This window comes from Centrocercus urophasianus, unplaced genomic scaffold (genome assembly GCF_019232065.1).
Source record: "Centrocercus urophasianus isolate 14NV4802_14NV808 unplaced genomic scaffold, USGS_Curo_1.0 seq_14, whole genome shotgun sequence".
Lineage (NCBI taxonomy): Eukaryota > Metazoa > Chordata > Aves > Galliformes > Phasianidae > Centrocercus > Centrocercus urophasianus.
The window spans coordinates 39,500,522-39,519,240 of NW_024884586.1; the positions used below are offsets into that span (position 1 = coordinate 39,500,522).

General features: G+C 37.5%; 1 protein-coding gene across 1 annotated transcript in view; it reads left to right on the forward strand.

Annotated features, from left to right (window-relative positions):
* Positions 1-9,084, forward strand: part of CUNH14orf132 (chromosome unknown C14orf132 homolog) — a 37,497-nt gene extending 28,413 nt beyond the window's left edge. The window contains exon 2 of the mRNA XM_042813676.1: positions 1,099-9,084. Coding sequence (XP_042669610.1) covers positions 1,099-1,323 — 225 coding nt within the window. The 3' untranslated portion in view covers positions 1,324-9,084. The remainder of the gene's footprint in view (positions 1-1,098) is intronic.
* Positions 9,085-18,719: the final 9,635 nt, after the last annotated feature.

The window sequence follows — 18,719 nt, forward strand, 5'->3', positions numbered from 1 at the left end:
TGTGTTGCAGGATTTAAGGATAAAGTTGAAAGACACTAATTTTCCAGCACAGTGAGTACTGGGCATGGTAATTTAGCACTCATGGTTATACCAGCCTTCTGTGATGTGTCTAAAGGAATGGAAGGTTGATTCCTCCATTATTCATAAGCCATGATGACTTCAACAATATTGTGCTGCTGCTAGCTGTAATAGTACTATTACAAGTACTGAAGAAGAGAGGATTCTTATTTTGTTGTTACTGGGCCAGAGACTCTGGTTTCAGATGTAGGGAAGAGCCTGTTGGGATAGGTGAAGAGTGATGATGTCAAAACCTCAAAAACATTTTTAAGTGCAGAACTAAGAACTTTTTGTGGTACCACTGACAGGGCCACTAACAACACCCAATAGGTGGTAGTGATGTTGGAAATCTGTCACTAATTTAATTGCTATGAAGCCTATCATAACTGAAGTTTTCCACTCTGTAGATTAATAATTCTTTGGATTTACAGAATTATCAGAATTCATAGAATAACACATTGCAGATATGTTTTTGCAAGTGAAGTTAGTGCACTTGGTGTGCTTCATCTTCTTTACTGTAACAACTTCTGTAATTCATGTTTTTGTTTGCATTTATAAATTTTGTTTACTTCTAAGCCATACACAAAAGTGGAACAAATTCCCCGCTTACATCCACACTGTGCTTATTTGGTGTGTTCCTTGCTGGTAGCCTTAAAACAGATATGGTGCTGTGCTTCGGTACGTGAGTGCTTTGTGGATTATTATTTCTTTATCATTTCAAATCATCATTTTCATTTTCTCTATCATTTGTCATTTCTTCTCAATTTTATATTATTGTGTAGCTTTACTTGGAGCCTGTAGGCTAGCTCTGATGTATGATGGTACATGCAATATACATAGGTTTCTTCCAGTAACAACAATCCTAACAAAAATGGAAGAAATAGTGTACAGTGTGTATATGGTAGTCCTGACTGCTTAGCACCACAAACATAGAACTTCAGTGAGTTGGGAGATTGGCTACTGGTTATTCTTTCGTAATGACTTAGCAAATAAATGCATGCATTGGCTTTCAATCTAATTATGCCATGTTCTTCTTCACAGCTTCCTGTTATGGGGGGAGCCTTTATGGACTCACCAAATGAGGACTTCAGTACAGAGTACTCTTTGTTTAACTCATCAGCCAACGTCCATGCAGCTTCTTCCATGCAGAATCCACCAGAAGAAACATCCCGGTCTTCAAACGATGCCATATTGTTATGGATTGCAATCATAGCAACAATTGGAAATATTGTGGTTGTGGGAGTGGTGTATGCCTTCACCTTCTAGGATGCCTGTCACTCCAAACACTGGAAGAGAGAATAACTGCAGCAGTATTTGTCATGTGTTTGTATGTATGTGTGTATATATACATGTATATCTATATAAATACATATAGGTAGGGACTTTGAGTAAGTACTGCCACAATCACAGAAAAGAAATGCAAGCTAATCATTATGAATCTTGATTGCTGAAAGTTTATGTTATGGCAAACTATATGGAGGTGAGAGCTCTAAGGGAGAACAGCGCCAACACAAGATTTGTACGGAAATATAATGAAAGGCAGACCATTGTACTTATAGTGCATACAAAAAGGAAGTGAGATTTATACAGGAAGTGCTTATTTTCTACTGTTGAGAATTTTCTAGACGCTTTTCTGGGTTTTGTCAGATTTTTGTGCATTTTTTTTACTGTGGTATAACATTGTCTGTAATTGTTCTATGTCATAGTAGCTAAACATGTTAGGTTTCCAGGTGGCATAGGCTCAGTTCTGATACAGTACAAGTTCATTGTGTGTGCATTCTAGCACTTGCATAAGCTAAGCTGTGTTCAAAATCATGAGACTTAACACTATGAGAGGCAGATGCATGCTACTTATACTTGCCTTCCAGTATCAATGACTGGATATGATAATCTAGGAATTGATGCTCCACCTGTCTGCTGGTTGCAGGAGGCACAAAGTGTGTGTGGAATAGAGCAGCACAAGCCCCTGTTTCGATGTAGAGTTACTGGATTGCAGTGACAACAGCAGTTTGTAGATGTTTCATCCAGGAACCAAAGGACAAATATCACGCTTTCAAGCTTCATTATTTCATCATAATCCAGGTTTTCCACAGAGCACATTCTTTCATAAGCATATAGTTGTAGCAAATGAACGTGGGGGAACTGGGAAGCCTAATTAACAGTGAGTAATGTCTGATGAACAAAGTTGGGTTGAAAGAAATATGAAATACTTCTGTGCTCACAAGGGAGTGAGTACAGGAGTCTGAAATAACACAGAGAGGTAAGAGGTGGCTAGTAAACAAGTACCTCAGTCTTAGTAAGTCTCTGGGTTCTGACTCCTAGAAGTGGCTTTTATAGAGCCTACTGTAAGTAACAGCTCTGATCGCTGAATTTTTTTTCTACTGGGGAACATTTTCATTGTATTATTTCCATAAGCACTTCCTTTTCAAAACAAGTTGCAGCTGTTCTTGTTTCAGAGATTACAAAAATCCTGAGGGGAGAGGAAAAAAACAAAATCACCTTTGTTGAAAATCTCCTTCTTCCTACAAAAAGAATAAACCACAAAAAATAAAAACCCCAAAATATTTGAACTTTGAGGCAGTGAAAGAGAAATTCTAGCTCCAAATCTATATGTACTGCCTCATGCAACTACTGTGCTAATTCCAGAAAGCCTTGTCTGAAGGCACAGAGCCTATTTTTGACACTTTCCTGCTACTGAGCCTGAGGCTGGACTAAGAGATTGCAAATCCATTGAGAAGTTTAAATTTTCCTTCTTTTCTCTTTAAACTCATTTCCCTTCAGGGCTGGTGGAGAGTTACTTGAATCAAAGCAGCATGCCCCAAATTGGTGATTAGAATTAGCACTGTGTATACTTTTTCCTGTCTTTGTGAACTTGCTTTTAAAGATGTAAACATGCAAACAGCTAGCAAGAGAGAAAAATAGAAAAAGTTATCCTAAGGATGAAAAATCCAATGACAACTCAATTGAGAAACTGAGCATCTGTGTGTTTAACTATTTTCCAATTTGGAGCAATTCTGTAAAGATGGTGGAGGACAGAAGAGATCTGTTCTAAGAAAAATCTTGAGAATTAGTGTTATGGAAGCTTAGCCACACAGAAAAAAAAAAAAAAAAAAATAATAATAATAATAATAAAACACCTATAGTCCTAAGAAAAAACTGCAAAATCTGTGCTATTCACTGTCCTAAAGTAGCTGTTTGCCCCTTTGTAGGTCAAAAATAATGAAGTTTTAAAAATGGGTAAGCTGTATAAATTGTGTACCTGTCCTGTTCTTCAATTCTTCTTTATCCTTTCTGAGCCAAAAACAAACTGTTAAGTGAGGCTGGAAGGCTGCAGAGGGGTTTTGAACAGGGAACTGAGCATGACGGGATCATGTTCACAGACACACAGGACCCATGGAACCATCACGTGAAGTACAATTTTCTGATATTCTCTTGCTTTTGTAGTTAGATCAATTACTTACATGCTTTCTTTCAGAATTTCAGTAGGCTCTTTAGTTACACGAAAACCTGGAAGCACATGAACAGCAAAACATTTTTCACCATGATTAAAACTAATTTGACAATAAGGTACTAGCCTAGTGAGGTTATTCTACTGCCAAGTAACTTTGTTTACATTTCCTAGAATATTAATCTAAGTGGGATTAGCAATGTTTGCAGTATTTTTTCCTCAAAGTGCTGTACTAAATTCTTTACCCATGAAGAGATGCATTGAAGAGGGAAGAACAGAGAACCACCACTCTGCTAATGAACCCAAGTGACACTTCTGTGTTGTTTTTCCCAAAGAAAGTGCCCTACTTTCATGTGAAATTAATAATAGTAATCGCAGGAGTGAATGAACTCTGACTCTCTAACCCAGATCATTCTCATACATACTTTCATCATTACAGGCTGAGTTGTCAAAAAGGGCCAGACAGAACTTTAATTAAAGTAATTGGCTTGACAGTGTGATAGGAAAACAGAGTGCAGGCAGCAAGCACAAGCAATTGCTATCTTGTAGTTAAAGATGTTAATTGTACTGTCAGTTTCCTGCTGCAAAAAAAACAAAATATCTCTAACATTCAGGTGCAATGATATTGCACACAGGAGTATACACAGAATACTGTCAGATATATAAAAAGATCCCTATATTAATGCAGGAAGGCTGGTTCAGATTCTGGTAAGTTTTGACAGCAGTAACATACTGTGAATGTTTCTGGATTCTGTTTTCTGGCTGGATCCATTACAGTCAATCTCCTAGAAGAATCAGGAAGGTTAAAATTGAAGCATTAAAAAAGGAGTGTCATCCAGCATTAAGTGCAGCTAAACCACAGAGGGGAATGGGGAAGAAATGGTGGCAGTTTCATAGATATGATTCCTTTGAAATGTGCTATTACTGCCTCTTTATGTGCGCGTGTAAGTTATACCCTGAACTGTCAGCAAGCTTGACTTGGAATGCTATAGCTTCTCCTTTCCTTGGAGCCCAGCAGCTGGAGAAATGGTATCTGTCACTGAGGGACAACAAGTAAGCCCGAAGACACTCCCCAGAGTCATACTGTAAAAAAATTGAGGAGGCTTCTGTGCTTTGCTGAGTGTGTTGTGTATCAGCTTCAGAGCAGGATTCCACCTGTAGAAGATCTATGCTTTTATTTAAAGCATTTAGCACAGATAACAGTTAGAAGAGCCTGATCAGAGTTTGTTTTGTAGCAGATGAAGCAGAACTACCTGCAGTAGTAGACTCCTAATTATGCTGTAAGCACAAAAGCAATACTTTGATTTGCAGTGTTATTGATGATCCCCAGGAAGCAGGGAAACAAACTGGATACCCTTTGTGCTTTTTCTAGTCATGGCCTCTAGGGATCTGTGACAACATATCAAATAATCAAACTGTCACTTACAAATTTTATTTTGGTCTAAGCATCCAGCAGATTGATGCAGCTGCTGTGCAGCTACTGCAGCAAGGAGATGGAAGGCTGAGCACGCGCGGAGGTAGATAAAAGGGGACATTAGATAGGATTGGGTGAGGAAATGCATGCAGCTATTCCTGTTACAGTTACAGTTATTCCTGTTACAGCCAGCCAGGGCTGGCTATCTGTGATTTTCCACAGCATTAATATCCCCCAAAATAAAATAAGGGAGCAAAATATATTTTCATGTCAATGCATTTGCAAAATTGAGCAACAGACTTTGAAGCTGATGCAGCAGCAATAGCAGAGGGACTCATCTGCTATGATTAATGTATTTAGCAATTTAAACGAAAAAGTGAGCTTACAGTTACCTTGAAATTAAAGAGGTCCCCTCTCCAAAATCCTTGTTTGCAAATGGACTTGAGGGTTGTCAGCATCCCATCAAACTGCTGAGCAGTCTGTAATAAGAAAGCTCCAGTGAATAGAATAATAAAATTCAGCAAGGTTGGAAAAGTCATTCAATCCAACCATTCACCTATCACCAGTGTTTCCCCCTAAAACACATTCCCCAGTACAAAATGCAAACATTTCTTGAACACCTTTAGAGACAGTGACTCTACCACCTCCCCGGGCAAAATAGAAGCAGCCAGACATTTTACTGCAGCCCTGTACATTTCTTTGGAGTTAAAAAGGAAAATCCTTTTATCTGGGACCAAACTAAAATACGAGTCTTTGGTCTGTAGGTTGTTATGCATTTTGTCTATTATTAGAAGCTTTCTTGTTGCAGTTCTCAAAATTATTCCAGTTCTTAATATCCTCTTCACATTGCTCTGCAGGCTGCTGAGAGCTATTAATTTCATGTAGCTCTGTTCATTTACACAATGTAATTTTACTGGGTTCCTGTTGCTAATCACAGAGCAGAATCTAGAAAATTATTCATTCCAAGGCAGTGTTCCATTATAGAGAAAAATAGGCTGAAAATCAGAATTGTAGATCAAAATGCTTCTGTGTTTTTGGAGCACACAGAGCTCTGGTAACTGGATTTCAACTGGCTAATGTTCAGAAAGAAAAAGGGCAATCAGGTCTCTGATGATAATGTCAGACATCAGGGTTCTGACAAGCAAAGCTTAGTGCTTCATTAACTTCTCATCTGCCCCTCTGAGTCCCGCTGCTTTCCTGCACACACAGTGTGAGCTGAGTTTCAGTGAGCTAACCATAAGATACAGCATGTCCTTCCTGTCTTACAGCTTGCTCATCCTCAGGGAAACAAGATAATTTATTCTTTTAGCAGAAGAGCAGAGATCAATATTCTGTTAGGAATGTTGTTACCTGGTACATTGGTCAGTCATCATAAGATCAAGGTCAGGATGGTTTAACAAGCAGTAAGCCCTTTGCTGCTGATCTGGGAACACCCTAAAGAACTCAAAACATCTTGAGGTCTTAAAGTTTTCTAATGCCTTCGATCTGATTTTTGTCTTTCCTCATACAGGTCCTCTTTTTGCCTTTTACCTTGTCCTCCCAACTCAAGATAGTAAAATTGAAGTAAACTCTTTGCTTGTATATGGACATATAGGGAAATCCTAGCAGGTTGGAACCAAGCATGTCCCACTGTGGATTTGGCACTTCTAGCACAAAGTTGAAGAAAAGATTCCAGTAGTCTCTCCAGAACTCTCTAGGGAAGTGTGTCCTCACATGGTATGGCAATTTTGTGTCATTCTGGCCTGTTAGTACCAAGGTAAAAGTTCTTTCATGCAAGCACAGCCACTGGTTCCATCTTTTTGTACAATTTGGGATGATTATGCTATCCACTCTTACCTTTCCAGTGCAAGCTGCCAGTGAAGAAATTTTCATTTGCAGAAAATGCATAGAAAGCTTCCCATTTTGCAAGAATCATCTTCTAAAGTGCTGCTTAGTCTCCTGCAAAACAAACAAACAAAAATATCCAGGTTTGTTACACAAGGAATGTTCATGAGTCAAATATTATTTGTACAGTAGCAGCACCTCAATTTACTACTTTAATCTACAGCTTCATGCCAGTAAATCTTAAAGGCAATCTCATTATTACTGATAATTAACAGAAGTGGAAAAACAGAGACAAATCATTTTTCAGGAATGTCTCAGACATCACTTTATTCCTCTTACCTTCCCAAAGTAGCCTGATGTGAACTCTCATCCATCACTTCAAAATCACTTATCACCATGCATCTTCATGCCTTCGTTTTATTTCTCCCTTCTTATCTTCCTTCCATTCTCTGGCATCAGAGCATGAGCGTTTGGATGTCAGCAACGTTCCTCAGCCGTTCTTACCAACCTCTGGTGACCTTCACCGTAGCATTATACAAAAATTAAAATAATCTCCCTTCCAGTAGATAGATCTTAGTCATTATCTACTTCAGCAAACTGCAGTGTATTTCCCCAAAGCAGAATAGGAGAATGCAACCATTAAGCTTTCCAATTGTAACATCCGGTATCTCTTATAGCACAAAGGTACCTTTTTGATTTTTTTCCCCCCACAATTACTACTGCATCATTCTGTTTTCTCCAGCCCCAAGTCCTTTGTTTTTCTTTGCAAATCAGTGTAATTGGCAAAGTACTTAGGATAAAGTGAAAGGTACTAAAAGCACTCACTAAAAAATACACAGAAGAAGAGGAAAGCTCTGTATGATTTACTGTAGGGCCAAGCCCTGAACCAAAGGTGATTCAGTAAAGAAAAAAAAGCACAGTGTGCTGAGATGCTGAGCCATTTCACATCTAAGTGGCACTTGTACTCAGATGTGTGGTAAAGTGGTAAAGCTGCTATAATCAGCTTCAGCATTTCTAAATCTTATTTTTAAAACACAGTGTAGTCCTTAGGACTGAAAAGCACTGAACAACCTTCCCTCAGTCCATGCTTGTTCTGGTATTGATTTGGGAGTTTCCTGAGTTCCAGTCACCAAGCTATGTTGCGTTTCCTGAGGAGTTCAGCTCCATTTATGAGGGAGATTAAAGTATTTACAATTATAGATCTAAAATATATTTCAGTTGCTGTCTTCACAAGGAAGCTGATGGTCTTAAGCATGCAAGCTGCTCTTTGTAGAGGGATCTTTGCCTCCACCTGGAGTCAACTGGATTAATAACACTTTGTCACTTCTGAAATCTGCTTCAGTGGATCAACTTACATGACTAGCTCTGGGTTGCTGGCATTCCTTTTTTTTTTTTTTTTTTTATAATTTTAAACACATCTAAAGATGCTCGTACTTCCATACTCACAAGAAAACAAGAAGAGCACTGTATTTTTTTAAATGAGAATAAAAGACAAGTCTGAATATTTTGATAGATTTGCTGGAAAGGTATATAACATAGCAAACTGTTGCACTATTTTTTCTATTGTCTGAGCACCGAACCTGAAAAGTGTTTTGTTATTTCTCTAATCCTCTAACTTCTCTTTCAGTTATGAAGCTATAAAAGTTTAGAAGGAAGGGAATGCAAAGCCTGAATGAAATTTTGAGCTAATGTAAATAAATCCAGTAGCTAGCTTTATGAGGTAGCCTTGAGGTAGCCTATACCATTTACTTTTCAGTTAAACAAATAGGCAATATTTGAGATACAGTTTGTTTTTCAAAATAAACTTATTAGTGGCACTTCCAAAAAAGCATCTGTACTTCACATAAAATGGAAGCGTTTGGAAATGACATCCTCCTTCAGCTCACATGAAAAAAGTTTACAGGAGCCACTTAAAATGCACTGTCATTTTTCTTAATAATAGTGGACAGTTTAATCTCTTGTTCTTTGTCTCTGCTATCTTGTTTTGCACACGAACGGGTTTGCTGGATTTCTTTGTATGTTTTTTGTAGTATATGGGTTGCTTTAAACAATAACATTTACTCTTGTAATAATCGTTCTTGAAATGTGGATCTCTGTCTGTAAAGAGAAAAACAACTTAAAGAATACCCTCTGTTTTCTCTAAGTTTACTGTAATAAGCAAGTTTAGCTAACAGAACTGCATTCTTTTCAGCTCCTGTTATATTCTTATCCAGTTATTGACTGCTTTCACTGTGTGTGTACTTGGTACTGATTCAATCTTTTACTATGATGAAAATGACAAATTTTGTTAACATCAGGTAGAAACCGTGTTTTTGGATAAAGTTCTTCAAATTGGTGGCAACGTGTAATTTTTCATTTTAGTCTGTTTATGTGTCTGTTTTTAGAAGTCTGTAAATGTATCTATTTAATTATTATTTCCTCCAGTGGCATACAGACACCAACAAGTTGTTAAAATTTACAAATCTGCATGATTTGTCAGCCTTTGGTAACTGTCTCCATTTCATGCATGGTACAAACAAAACACTAGGCTTTCTCTACAGAAATGTGTTAATCTTCTGCCAAAGAATCTCAGCCTACCTCAGAGCCAAAAAAAGAAGACTCAGCTTCCTCAATCTTCAGCTCAGAAGTCCTTATAGCCTGAACCCTTGTGGAAGTTGGTGCTCTCTCTCAGCTCACTCCTCAATCTAGAACAAGCCTACTTTCAGACTTTCAGTGCAGCACAGGCATTATTTTTTTTTTTTATTGTTCCCCAAAAACTCCTGTGCTAGGGCAGACATGTGGAAGATTTTGTTTTTAGGAATTCAAGGAGGAGCTTCAGATCTCACTGTAGGATGTTCAGCAATTTTCATAAAAGTAAATGGTGGCGAGAGGAAGAAAGGAAAACGTTTGTCTGTGCTAATGCAATAACTACATGAAGATCACCATCTGCCTTGTAATTCCCCCAAAACAGAACCAATGAGCCAAGTATGTTCAGAACCACTAAGGAAATGACAAAAGGATGTACTGATTATCCTCTCATGCACAGTTTTAAATAAAAATTAGACTTACCTTTCCATGAATCAAACTCAGAACATCACAAAGCTGCTATGCCAATCCTGATGGCAAATCTGACAAAAACACAGAAAGACATTTTTTTCTGCTTCCAATTTATAGCAATCTAGCAACATAACATTAAAGATTACCCATTGGAATATGAGAGTGCAATTATTACACTACAGTGATGTCCAATAAGAAGTCACTTTCTGTTGCAACTGTGAATATCTGGCTGCATCAGAATCACACAAATCTTAATACAGATTGTTTTCAAATTCTACAAAATAATTCTAAATTATTTCTAAGTAGAAAGGAATATTCTTTTGAGCAGTTAAGGAAGAAAATACCAGCCACATACAGCTATAACTATATGTGTTCATACTAATAAAACCATTTCAAATTTTTGGAAATATTTTCTCACACAGCATTACCTACATTAAAATAAATTCATAACCAGTTTGTTTATGTAAATTCTTCCATAAAAAGACTAAGAAAGAATATCTTTTTTTTTTTTTTAGCCCAACAGAGCCTGTCCACAATAGGGTTTCAACCACCACGTTTTGCATTGTCTAGTGCTACATTAGAGCTTTATTTAGGCTGAAGAATAACTCAAACTCTAAACTGGAGTGGCTGTACAACTTCACTACAGCATATGTACCTCCACTAGCATTGAAGAAGCACTGTAAACAGCCTGCTTTCCATTTCATCACCTGCCATGATAAAAGAAGCAAACAGGAGTTTGTGCTTTGCTTTGAATTCCTATGAGATGTCACAGTATTTTCAAAAGGCAGCAGGCTGAGAGCACAGCACGATGAAGTTGCCAGCCCATGTACAGCACAGGATTTGGCACGGGGACATATTCCTTTATACACTCAAATAATCCATGCATGCTAGAGGCAAGAAAGATGCTCCTTTTATGAAAAGTTTGTCTTACAGTTCTTGTTTTAGCTTACAAAGATTTTGTTCTTGCAAACACTAGTTGAGTACACAAGCAACTGTATGTTCTTCCATAGCAATTAAAGTATGGGTAAAATTTTATAGTCCCTGTGCCTCCAGTGCAGCAACAGGATTTTAAATGCAACTGTTCTGTTTTCTCAGCAGGTCAGCTCGTGTATCAAGTGCTGCAGCATTTTATTTTTAATTTTCATTTTTTGTAATCTTTCTCCTCTTTCATTTCCAACCCTGTGCTAATACTCTAGTTCTTCTAATCTCAGGCATTATTTATCATTTGAAAAGAAAAGACTAAGGGTAAATATTCTTCAAAGTGATGACAGCTAATGCAAATAATGTATGTAATTATTTCCCTTACTTTCTGGTAAGTACCCATTGATTAGTTTGAAAGTCTCATGGTTTTGTTCGTGATTTATGTGACCATACACATTTCCTTTAGCCTTTCAAGTTTCCATCTTAGCAACCTTCCCAAGTAATTTCTGCTGACTGCTTACTGGTTTCACATCACTAAAGATCAGTCCCAATCTTATAAAGTACAGTTTGATTGGAGTCTGACTCAAGCCAGACTCAAGCTTTGACTGTATAAGAATTGCTCTTACCCTCTTAATTCCTTGGAAGAGGAATACGTCCGAGCTCATTCTCAAGACTGTTGTGCTTGTTGCTTCATTTCTGCTTGCAGGATACTCTGGATGAAACCTGGATATTTCTGTCTTCCAACTGCAATTTAGAATTCTTCAAGTGATTTTGGAAAAACAAATCCACTCTAAATGAGAAAGAAAATAACCCACAAAACAAGCAAGCATAAAGCCCATGATATTTTGTCTTATTTCAAAATGTTTTAGCATAGCTTCAATTTTATCGTGAGATGCTTTAAGATTTGACAGAAGTCAGAGCATTTTTGTACAATACAATGTGACAGTGTAGCTGTAAATAATCATTGATTTTTTTATATTCTAAAACTTGTTGTATAATCTTTTCATTGGGGCCCCCATCACAAGAAAGACATCAAGCTCTTGGAGCAGGTCCAGAGGAGGGCCATGAAGATGCTTAAAAGGCTGAAACACTTCTCTTATGAAGGTACCTGAGCTTGTTGACTCTGGAGAAGGACCTGCGGAGACCTCATTGCAGCCATCCTTCAAGGCACCCAGAGTCATCTTGGTGAGCTGGTGAGGGGCAACCTGCTACTGCAATGTGTTAGAACTAGGTGAGCTTTAAGGTCCATTCCTACACATGACATTCTCTGATTTTATGATTGAATAATCAACCTTTAAATATATCAAGAAGTAAAAAGCACACTGCACAAAAATTACAGTGAAATTTTTCATAATCTCTCTTCTGCAAGAAAATTAGTTCATCAGATATTTTAACACATTCAAGTGCTGGCATTATGGATGCCTCCCCCACTGAGGCTGATTTCTGTCAGACAGGAGCCACCCTTACTTTATCACCCAACAAACAGCCCTGCTTCGTTCAGCAGTTGCATCATACTGCGTTTGTTCACATTGCATGTGTAAGAGCCGAGCTGTGCTGAGAACAGATGACTTTAGAGCCTAAAAAGCTCTTCTTCAAACCAACTGATTAATTGAACACCACAGGAAGGCATCACAGATGCTGCCAAAAACCACATATTGTTCTATTGAGAAACTTCTGCTGGGATTGAGTACAGCGCTGGGCTGGGACCAAGGATGGTAAATGGGGCAATATCCTTCAAAGCAAGGCACACAGCTGGCCTGGAAATTACTGCAGAGTAACCACTGCTTGTGGGTTAACCCAGCTTTTCTTTGTGAATGAGCCCTATGACTCATCCCAGAGATAAAGGAAGTATCTCCTTCAAACCTGTGTAGACAACTTCATTGTAACACATCCACTTCAACCAGAAAGCACCTTCAGAAGAAAATAAATGTTAAATCAAGAGGTAAAGTACTGTTCTAAATCACCAAAAAAAAAAAAAAAAAAAAAAAAAAAAGGCAGATTACGTTTAGCGTAGAGGTGAGCATAGTGTCCTTCTTAAAACACTCCAGTATTTCCTCTCTGGCATAATAAAAGCTAGGGAAAATGCTACCATGCTAGATTAGTAAAAATCCTGAGTGCAAAAGCATTCAAGAACAGGAAATAAATAAAACCCTAACATCTTCTATTTTTCCTTCTGTATATCTCAACGGCCTATTTCATGTACGCCTCACACACAGAAGAGTAGTGCAACAGCAAGATTTAAAAACAAAAGCAGTTTCTATAGTACCATTTTAAGGTTTCTCTTTTCCTGATCAACTTGAGAAAAAGTCACTTTTGCCCTAGATACCTGAAGTGAGTAATTGTTTTCATGCAAAAAGAAGTATCTCACTCTGTCTTGGTTTTGAATCTCACTTCAGCTCAATGCAGGCATCCACAAGTTAGCATCAAATCCACATCTCTTACTGCTAGAGGAAAAATTGGCTAGAAGTCATGATATCTCTGAATTTCTTTAGATGCATATTAGTCTGCTAGAAATCTGTATAGTATTTACTAAGAAGCTTTTAACAAGTTCAGTGGCTTTGTTAACCTGCGCCTGGATATTTGTGCTTTTCTCATGCCTTTGTAAAGTAGAAAATCGCTGAGTGGAGAAGCAGTGATTGACTCGGCTTCTCTTTTCCCTGCTGAGTGTCCTAACTGCTAAGCCACTTACATTCAATGTCTCTCATGCACTTAATGTTTTATTAGAGTCTGAATGCTAAAATGGGAGCATGGCAAATAGCATTCCTCAGTTCAGTAAGTGCATCTGTCACCTTAGAAATGAAAGTTCATGTCCCCACAGCAGAGCTGGATCCTGAGCTGCTCTCCACCACATTTAGGTAAGTGCTCTGACCAACAAACACGGAACATTGAAGGGAAGGAGGAGAAAGAAAATGACTTTAGTATCTTGTCATTAATTAGTTCTGTCCAGTGGTGCACTGGATCTCACAAATGAACTTCACTGTTCATACATCATGCTCTTCCTGCTTGGGACCGGTATAAAAATCTTTTGTTCTTGGTTGTTTTTTTTTTTGTTTGTTTGTTTTGTTTTATTTTGTTTGTTTGTTAGTTTTTGTCTATGTCCCAAAATTCAAATTTTAATTGGTTCAGTGCAATCTGACAGGCTATCAGAAGACAGCATCATGGCTTTTGTTGATCTTTTTTTGTTTGTTCGTTTGAGTACTTCCTCTGAAGGAACTAAAGAAGTTTCTGAACAAAAGCTGCTCCAAATAGTAGAATTTTGTTCTAATAAGAAATAAGTCATCCTTCTGACTTCATTTAACAGTCTTTTACAAAATGCCAGCCCATGTAAATATTGCACAGTCTCTGTGCATCAGTTGAGCTCCTTTAAGTGTTACGATAAACATTTAACTGGGATTTTAAGACATTGATACATATTATGAGGTGTTCTACTCCATATGAAATCAGTAGCAGAAACCTCATCTGCTTGGATGGTACAACAGTCTCTAAGCCTCTACAACTTAAGAGTCCAGCCATGAGAATCTTCTTGCTCTTTTTGTGCTTGATCTATTAAGTGATACAATACTTAAGAATTGCTTTTATTCTATACTGATTTTTTTCCTTTCCTTTTCTCTCCTACATTCCTTAAATGATGCCAGTGTACACACTACAGGCAACTTCCATTCTTCAGACTACTTGATACTGGAAAAATACATAGGCTTCCTTGGACTGCTGTAAAGTTTAGCCAGGAGAAAAACTATGAATAGTTTTCATCATGAATAATACTACAAATCTTGCACAACAGCCTAAAGTGATATTTCTCCCATCTTGTTTTGGAAATAAGTAGCTCTGCTATAATCAGAACTGCAGTATTTTCCTTCATTTTCCATCAGTACTGAATACTGTTTAATGTAACTTTATAGCCCTAAGATAGAATTAGAGCTCTCTACTGGAATGCCATTTTGTCTACTATGAATTATTAATTATATCACAATTACAGTGAATGATGAATCTGTTTCTTAATAGGATACAAAACCAAAACGATTTATGTTACATTTGTCCAGTAGTATATGAGAAATTCAAAGCAGGCACCCCACCCATCACCCTGTTACTGCTTGTTTTTTCCTAAGTCACAAAAGATACAATCACATTAGTTGCATAGGGATGAATCACAAACTTAAAATAGACATTGAAACAAAAATGTATCTAATTTCTTGTCCTAGATATGACTTACCACATAGTGTAGATTTAAAATATATATATATTCCTTCTCACTATGTGGTATTCAGTTACAGAAAAGATTCATGAAATCTAAGTGGTGAGAAAGCATTGTTTGAAAATATGTGGTCTATTTATACAGAAATTCAAGTTAAAAAACAAAAGCATCTTTTCTCTTTAGAAATCTTCTAAGAATTCCCATTAAATATTTGTAAATATCTGTAACATTACACAACTTTCATACTTTTCTATCTTTCTACAGCTTAAAAATATGTAAAAATGTATTTACAAGACCTTCAACATGTTTTCAGACAAGCTGCTGAGAATGTTTGGAAGCAAAGACACTAAAATTCCAATTCCGTTACTTGGAAAAAAAAAAAACAAAACACCATAATATATCAACTTGACTAAATTGAGCAATATCTTCAGCTGATGTCTAACAGATAATCTAACTTCTCTATTTCATACACATTTTAAATGACTCCCCCTAATATAATACTGGCTCCAGTAAAGATTTAGCAGTAAATTTAGTCAGAGCATTTGTTTAATATATGACCCAGAAAATGACCAGCAGGGTGATGACTAAGTGCAGGCCTGGGAAAAGAGCAAAGCAACTTCATCTAGCCACCCAAGTTGTCATGCTTTAAAGAACTCACAGGAGTTTGAAAATCCTCATCCCTAGAACTGCCAAGACTGTCAATATTTCCACATGCAGAACGATGACTAGATTTTCTCTTTTAGAATCAGCACATTAAGAGAGTGCATCCATTACTCAAGTTCTTCTAGTACTTTTCCTCCTTTGCTGTGTAAACCTGTATCCCTGAAGTCAATGAGGAGAAGTTCTTGCACAAGGATATTAGAACTGCTGCTTAGCTAACATACAAATGCTTATTTGCCCTTCATGCTCTGGATTTTTAAAAGCCATGCATACCACAGCAGAGGACCTTGAAAGGAATTGCTGATTTTATATTTCCTGTTACCACTCTTGGGCATTACTTTGTCAGTTTTTTCACGAGTGCTATTCTGTCTCACTTAGATACAACCTGAACAAATTCTATGATTCTATGCATCAACAATAAAATATTCTCACTTTCTTCTGTTTCACTTCAAAAGAAATGGTACCTAAGTATTCAATCGCTGTTCATTAGAGATGAATTCATAACCTTCTATTCTTTCAATCTCTAACCTATTTTTTCTTGCCCTTTTTATTTTGCCTCTTAACTGTACGCAGTGCATTTTCTATCTTCCTTTAAAGTGCTAATTTTCAATTCATTTTCCTTATAACAAGCAAAACAGAAAAATACAGCTAGTTTTATGTATTTATACTTGAAGAAATATATAATGGATGTTTGCCAATCATACATAATTTGTCACAATTTGTCCCTTCTACATACAAACATCTTGTTCCCTTATCTGAACACAATACGCTGAAACTGGGAAAAGTTCAGCAAAGGGCAACAGCGGAGGACAGAGATAAAGAAAATGTGCCTCTTAAGAAAATCTGACAACTTACATTTGATAGAGATCTACAAAATTAGGACCAACATTGAGTGAATTGGCAAGGATGAGGTGGTCACCATTTCTTCTAACACAAAAACTAGAGGCAAAAAGTGAACCTAGCAGGAAACAGGTTTCAAACAAAGAGACAAAGAAGGTGGTCAGCTTGATAATCTGTGCAAATTCCTAGTATATAGCCGGCTGTTTGAAGTACACTTTGATAAAGCTAGATATCAAGTTGAACATCAACAATTCTTATAGACATCAGACATTGGTACAACTTAGCCCACAGATGGACCAGATCTCTCAGATTAGAGAAAATCATGTGTGCTTATTTGACTACGAGGAGCAAGACAGCAGACCACCCTGAGGCTGTTACCCATTCACTTTTGGAGTGGAATATTAGTAAATAACACAAATGTGAAGGTTAATGGAGCTACAGCTCCATTTTGAGAATATCTCAAAATGCCCAGCATCTGAAGTATTTATGCAATCCAGTATTAATAGAAGACTAATACTTGGAAGAAGTAAAATGATTAAAGTCAGGAACACAGCAGTTAATAATAATATTCCAAACAGTGCAAAAAATACATTTATACATATATTTTTTAATCTTTACATATAACATCTTCTAAAACAAGTGACTACAATCTCCCCATCATGACCCTAAGAATTTTAAACAATGAGATGAAACTAATAAAAAAAACAACAACAAATAAATAACCAAATCCCACAAAAGACTGTGATTTCTACACTCACATGCCACATATTCTTAATTGTGACACAAGTGGAATGGAAGGCAAGCTCCTTCAGATAGACATTGACTGTAAGGAACTTGACTAAGCGGAAACGTCTGAGTAAATGATTGTGAAACAGACAAAAAGTGTAAGGACGACAAAGCCACATGCGGCAGCTCAGAATTAACTAAAAATAAACTGAGTCCACAGCACAACAATTTATCAGAAAGACAGACGGCCAAGAAGAGGAAAGCCATAACTGTTTCCTCTGAGGCCATATATCTGAAAGTAAACACTCAGTCTAGTCCTGACCTTGTAATGGAAAATGGAATTGAATAGCATGGAGGAAACCCAGGAAAATTATACAATCATGTATTGCACTGTTTAAAACCTTAGCCATATTAGGAAAGGGACCAGTGATGACAATTGTTCTTCAAATCAGAGACGAAAGCAGACTGAGAGGAAACTTTGTCTGCCAGAGGCAGCAATCTGGGTACTGGGAGACCTCTGTTCTCATCCTGGCCTCCCCCCACTGGCTCCCCTGAACTAGACATTGTCTGCCTTTATTTATACAGTGCTTCCAAAGTGATATGTCTGTCTGGAGGGAGATATATTCAAGGGAATCATCACCTGAACCAAAACAGAGCTAATGAAACACTTTTCCAAATATTATCAAAATACATCAACATGGTGATGCAGTAGCCTGCTTCAAGAGGATGCTTTACAGTAATGGTACAGACATGTGCAATCAGAAAACATGGTATACCTGTCAGTTTAATTTTTAAATACACCAAACAAAAATTAACTGCATAATTTCACTCAAGTCTTGACACTTGGGGGGCGGGGGGCGGGCGCCCCCAATGTTTTTCAGGAAATCTCTGCTTAAGTTCCTCATGTTTGGACAGTTGACCTTTGCCAAGTTCAGTGAGGGTCTGCCCAAATTCAGAGAACATTTTCTTGGCATGGATGAGAACACTGTCCTGAGAAAGGCTCCAGCTCAAGCAATTCTGAGCATGACTAATTACATGGATGGGACTGCTCAAATTATTTGTTAGGTCCCACTCCAATTTGGAGAAGCTTGTAGGCCTTGCCAGTGAGAAACCAATTCATCTACAAAAGTTGACACACAAATGCCTTTTCTCACTACACACAGCTTAAAAGTGGATGCATCTGTAATACTTTGATGAGAGGAGGAGCTAGGCTAAAAGCCTGCTACAATATCCAAACTCAGGCTGTTATTTCTCCATTGTATTGAAACATTGTTGAATTGTTGTATTGAAACATTGTTGGAAACTCCATGTTTCCAATGAAAGTACTGCTGCTAATAAAATCTATTTGACTTTTCTGAACAGTCTCCTATGTCCTTAATAAATTGCTTGCCAGAAGAAAGAATTTGGCCAGAGTACCAGTTCATTAAAGTGGCCAACTCTGTCTCACATCCTCAGACAAATTCTTACGCTGTAAATAGCTCATAAGCAGCCATATGCCATGGCATGACCTCATCTTATCATCTGTGCCATAGCTGGGCAAGGAACAAGCAAGGGGTTACTTCAACTGCATATTATCCAAAAGGCAAGGGACAAGCAAGGCG